Source organism: Scylla paramamosain, chromosome 3 (assembly GCF_035594125.1).
Source record: "Scylla paramamosain isolate STU-SP2022 chromosome 3, ASM3559412v1, whole genome shotgun sequence".
Classification (NCBI taxonomy): Eukaryota; Metazoa; Arthropoda; class Malacostraca; order Decapoda; family Portunidae; genus Scylla; species Scylla paramamosain.
Window position 1 is genome coordinate 37,988,022 of NC_087153.1, and position 5,992 is coordinate 37,994,013.

Sequence of the window (5,992 nt, forward strand, 5' to 3'; positions counted from 1 at the left end):
TAACCTTCCTTCCTGTTCGGTGAAGAGTTTGTACCGCGGTGCTGGAAATACAGATCTCGACTCTCACGCCCCACTCAGAGTATTCGTAGCAACTAGTGTTATTCAGATGCCTTGCAATACTAACCTTCTCTGCTGTTCGGTGAAGAAAGTGGCCGTGCGCAAGTGAATCAGTCAGTCATCTCACACACGTTGCTGGACCTTGAGTCATTCAGTCAGTCAGTCAATCGTATCACACATGTGTTCGTATAATAAGGTGGATTGGATGACAAAATTCTGCGACCTCATTCTCAGACTATTCGCCGTTTTATCGCAGCTACTTCTAATCGGCTGCAGTGGAAGGTGTTGGGCTTTTCAAGGATGTTTTAATATACGAGAAAAACATGAGAAAATAAGGGAAGGTGCAAAAAATCACCAGGCCTACACGTGGCAGTCTCTGTGCGAGTATAAAACATACCTATCTATTTCCACCTATCATCTTCACCCATAAATTTACCTATCTTCTTATAAAGCTCCGTAATGAATCATCACTAACAACCTGATTACGGGTTCTATTCCGTTCATGATCCTAGTGATAGTTCAACATCACACACCATCAATAGCCATGAAACTTGAAGAAAAGGGAAAACTATGTGATGGAGACCACTGGCACTTCCCAAGCACTGCCTACATACCTTTCAGTAATGGTCAAGATTAACTGCAGATTGGACTTACGTTCCCTAAGTTCCACAGAAGCTTCACTAGATTTTCACTTGCTCGAGACACTGAGAGAGGCGTACTTACAAACCCACTCAGTACTATAGACCACTTTCAAACTGCTGAGCCCCCTATTGTTAGTCAGAATAAGGATTAATGCAGCAAGAATCGTATTGAATGAGTACCGCTACATTCTCAACACACTCAAACTTGTTAACGGTAAATACAGGGCTCCAAACGGCGGTAAACCTAACCTAACCTAATAGTGAGTGTGTGAGTGTGCGCCGGGCAGTACCTGAGCCATGGAGGCCACCACGAGTCCCACAGCCAGGGAGATCTGCACCAAAGGGGGAGCAGCCACGGGAGTCCAGGTCAGCACGGAGGCAGTCACCACTAGCACCAGCATCATCGTGCCTATCAGCTCTGCCGCCACTGCCCGCCACAACACCAACGTCTTCACCTCACTCAGCCCAAAGAACTCCGACAGGTCCTTCTTTTTCTCCATTGTTATGCTGGTGGCGTCCCGCAGATCCCTCAACACTTCACGTCCTCCTTGCTGTCAGCTCCTAAGTGACGCGCTTCTACCCGTGCCGTCTCCATAACGCCGTAAATTTTTATCCTTTGATCCATTAACTTTCCAAATGTTTAATAATGGCGTGTTTTTATGGCCTCGTATCTAAGTAAGGCGGTGCTGCAGGTTAGGCTTACGTTCCCCAAGATCTACAGAGGCTTTGTTAATCTTCACTTCCTCGGGGCACTGAGAGAGGTGTATTTGTAAACCCCTCTCAGTACTATATAGGCCATTTTCAAACTGTATTAAGAGTCATGCTTGTCTCTCTCTCCAGGAAGATGCTTCTAAGATGATGCAGTAGTTGCTGTATGTGAATAACAAGGCAGTTTGGTGTAATGACCCAGACTGTAATTTGAAACGCTTCGTACTCAAGATGATGATGAGCATTATCAACAGGAACAAGAGCACGATCAAAAACAAGAAGGAAAAGCTAACAAAAAAGATTTAATGAAAAAAAGAGAAAGAGAGAAAAGAAAAAAGAAAGAAAGAAAGAAAAATATAGAAAAAGAAAAAAATAAGAAAAAAAAAACATCGTAAAAAATAACAGTATGTAGCTACACACACAAAAAAAAAAAGCGAAAGAAAATGAAACGTGGTCGTGTTGAGTTACTCTGACCGTTCACGTGCGCATTTATAGACTCGCAGGTGTTTGGTCCTGACAGCAGCACACCTGTAATGGAGCAATTTGTTGTGGGGTTGAGACATGCCTGTTTCGTAAGGGTTACTAATCTCTGTTCACCTCAGCCAGTCATATCCCGTGTTTTAAGAAAGATGATTAGTCGTGTGTGTGTGTGTGTGTGTGTGTGTGTGTGTGTGTGTGTGTGTGTGTGTTGTGCTCTTTCTTTCAATTATTTACTTGATTTTTTTATTTTATTTATTCACTAGTCTATTTACTTATTTTATTTGTTTACTTGTTTTTTCATATTATTTTTATTCATTTACTATTATTTTTTGCATTATTATTATTCATTTATTTATTTATCTATTATTATTATTATTATTATCATTATTATTATTTTACTGAAAAGCGACGTAGTTTTAGCACTCAGCCATCATGTAAATTAGTGAGCCACTTTGCTGCAAATGGGCCGCAACCGCCAAGGCCAGACTGATTATACACCTCGCGCCGTTGGAACCGAGTCATTTTGCTACGGTATAAACGATTCTCAATATTCACCACTTTCATTTGCCTGGGACCATCTTCTCAAAAGGTCCGCCGTCTTACCTTCACAACTTCTAGCAGCCTTTAGTGGAAATTGGGATTTTCAAAAGTGTTTTATTTTATTCTTTATTTATTTATTCATTTTCTTTTATTATTTATTTATTTTTATTTATTTATTTTTTTTTTTTTTTTGTATGATTCTAACGATAGTTTAACAAGAATTCTAAGGTACACTTTTTACAGGCAATAGGAGAAGTTATTGCTGGGTTTTCAAGAGTGCTTTCATGCTTCTAGTGGAAGTTTAACAAGCATTCTAACAGACTCTAGGGTAACTTAAGGGTTTTCAAGGGTGATAGCAAAATTCTAGTGGAAGTTTAACAGGCATTTTACACTTTTTTACAGGCTCTAGGGGAAGTTAAACAGATTTTCGTGGGAAGTTATGGATTCTCTACAATGCTTCCATGATTCTAGTGATGGTTAGACAAGGATTTTGGGTCATCAGTAGGACAAAATGCCGAAGAGAACCAGACTAATCATCTCTGTGGCCTTTCCTGATGAGAGAACAAAGCGCTTCAGAATACGGGATCTTAAAATAGACTAATCCACGTGTATATACGAGTCACTATACAGCGAAATACACATATAATGGTGAGTCAATAAAGTTTTTTTTTTTTTTTTTTTTTTTTTTCACGTGTCATACTGACCACATGAATAACAACGTAAAAATAAATAAATAAATGAAGTGGAATAAAGTAAACTAAATAATAATAATAATAATAATAATAATAATAATAATAATAATAATAATAATAATAATAATAATAATAATAATAATAGAGAATTCGGAGTAACCTGGCAGGTGTGTCTTGATGTAAGTGTTGCAGGGTCGCAGGTTGGGGAATCCCCGAAAATGACACCGCCCAAGCGCTCAATTCAAACTGGTCAGACCATAACCTGGTATTGTTGTGTCCCCGTTATGTGTTTGTTTGTCGAGGCGCACCTGAGGATGTTGAACGCACGCTACCGACATTCTCATCCCTGTCATGTTACTGTGTTTACCTGCACGTACAGTTTTTATTTATTTATTTATTTATTTATTTATTTATTTATTTTATTTATTTGTTCTATTTTTTTATGTTGAGTAAACTTTCTCACTCTTTTTCACAGTGTTTTTCAGCGTTTTTCTCACAGTCTCATTATTTTTTTTATTATTGTCTTCTTTTGTCAACATTCAACACAAATATATACTTGTTGTGTTCCTGTGTTTATCTGTGTGTACGGTCTTTGTGGATTTTTACTTTTCTCTACTTCATTTTTTTACGTTTCCTCACAATTTTTGCTGTTTCTTCTATTATGGTTTTCTTTAGTAAAGGAGAGAGAGAGAGAGAGAGAGAGAGAGAGAGAGAGAGAGAGAGAGAGAGAGAGAGAGAGAGAGAGAGAGAGAGAGAGAGAGAGACTTGTATGGACACGCAAAAAAAAAGGAACAGATAGTATGAGATTGGGTCTGTCATTTCTAAGCTACATGATTTAAGGAACAAAATCAAACGTCTGTAAAGTTGCAAGGAATTACAAAAAAATAAATAAATAAATAAAATAATAATAATAATAATAATAATAATAATAATAATAATAATAATAATAATAATAGTAATAATAATAATAATAATAATAATAAATAAATAAAATAAATAAATAAATTGACCTGCATTGAAAGGGTTAAGTTTGATTAGCTGGCATTCCGTTAAGAGAAACAGATAGTGTGCAGATTCTTGGCAGATCAGTGGCCGTATTCAGAAACACTTATTATGCGCCTCACCTCCACCACTTTCAAAAGGCTTTATTAGTTGAAGCTACAAGAGTTTTTAAGGGTGCTTTTACGATTTCAGTGACAGATTAACAAGATTTCTACATTATTAAATTAAAAAATACTTTTGAGAACCCGGTTAATCATCTCTGTAGCATTTGAAAATATTCGTGGTGAGAGCAAAGCGTTTCTGAATACGGCCCAGCAGAGGACTTGGGGCGGAAAGAACACGCGAAACATGCGTTATGGTACTTGACTATTGTTCATCATTACATTTGCCCCCAAGCAGTGATGTCACGAAGTCCAGGGAATGTCATGTCCACAAGTCGAATAGAAAATAATGTATGTACTAATTAATTGCTTTATCTTAACCCTTTCACTGCTAGGTTTTATTATTTTTTTCTCGCAATCATCTGCAACTATTTTTTTCGGCACTTCTCTTTGCCATACAGTTTCTTAAATAGTGTAGGCAAGAAAGAGCATAATTATCTTTCTATGTATTGTCTCTTTACTTCCGTGTGATCATGTAATCTTTCTTTTTCTCTTACAAAGCTCTGAATGTTTACAAATAACGACCGTAACAATAAAAGGGTTAACACCTCCGCAAATATCACGAGGAACTGGGAATGTATATAGTGATGGAGGTCTGATATTCATTTATTTATTTATCTTTTATTTATTTTATTTATTTATTTATTTATTTTTGTATGAAACGTTTTGTAGAATATCACATTACTTCTCTCGGTAACTGTTTGTACATCTTTATTATTTATTTCATTATCCTTTTTTTTTCTGTTAATATTTTCCGATAATTTCCTCGTTTCATAGGCGTCTCTTTTATCATTTCTAATACCTCTCTTTGAATCATCTTATTGAATTATGCGTTATTAATTTTTTTTTAGACATGATTGTAACTTCAAGCCTCACCCCCTATCTTTCCTCTCTTTCCTCCTCCACTTGAATCACGACATGAGGTGAGGGGGATGAAGGGGTGAGGGAGATGAAGCTGGGTGAGGGGAAGGGATGTAGTGTATGCAACATGTGTACGTATTCTCAGACAGTGGATGTTTCTGTGGAAGTATTTTGAGATCGAGGCTAGGACAGAAATACCTCCATTGGTGTGTGTGTGTGTGTGTGTGTGTGTGTGTGTGTGTGTGTGTGTCTGTGTCAGTGTGTTAAGTGCGTGTGTGTTAATGAGTACACAGGTGTCAGGACCTCCACAGGTGTGAGAGAAGGACAGCACAGCTACACCTGCCTCCATATGCGCATTCACTCACTTACTCATCTACCCCCTTCCCCACTCTCACTCTTTCTCCCCGTACCTGAACCATACAGAAGACAATAATGCCGACAGCGAAGGCGATCTGTTCGTTGGTTGGTGGGGCAGTGAATCCGATGCAGGAGCCGCACACCACGAGGGTCAGCATCATCGTGCCCACCACCTCCGCCGCCACCGCCTTCCACGTGGCCAGCTGCGTGAGCTCGCTGGCCCCCATGTACTCACGGGTATCCTTAATCTTGCCCATGTTGGCCTTAGGCTGGTGGTATAGCGAGGAGTTAACTCTGAGTTGAAGCAAAGTGGAGTACCGTGTGCCTCCCAGCGCGGCGGTGGACTGAGTGAGAAGCTGCGCGCGTCCCACTCACTACTACTCTTCGTGTCGCTGACCTCGCTTACACGGGTACAGACTGCACGCAATGGCTCTTCTCTTGTGTTATATAGTTCCTTCTTCCACCGTAACCTTCCGTTACTCTCCGCCCCTCT

At 39.0% G+C, this 5,992-nt stretch overlaps 1 protein-coding gene across 1 annotated transcript in view; it reads right to left on the reverse strand.

The window, feature by feature from the left end:
• LOC135095121 (aquaporin AQPAe.a-like) overlaps nt 1-5,992 on the reverse strand; it is a 32,634-nt gene extending 26,642 nt beyond the window's left edge. Inside the window, exon 1 of the mRNA XM_063995876.1 lies at nt 5,553-5,992. Coding sequence (XP_063851946.1) covers nt 5,553-5,756 — 204 coding nt within the window. The 5' untranslated portion in view covers nt 5,757-5,992. The remainder of the gene's footprint in view (nt 1-5,552) is intronic.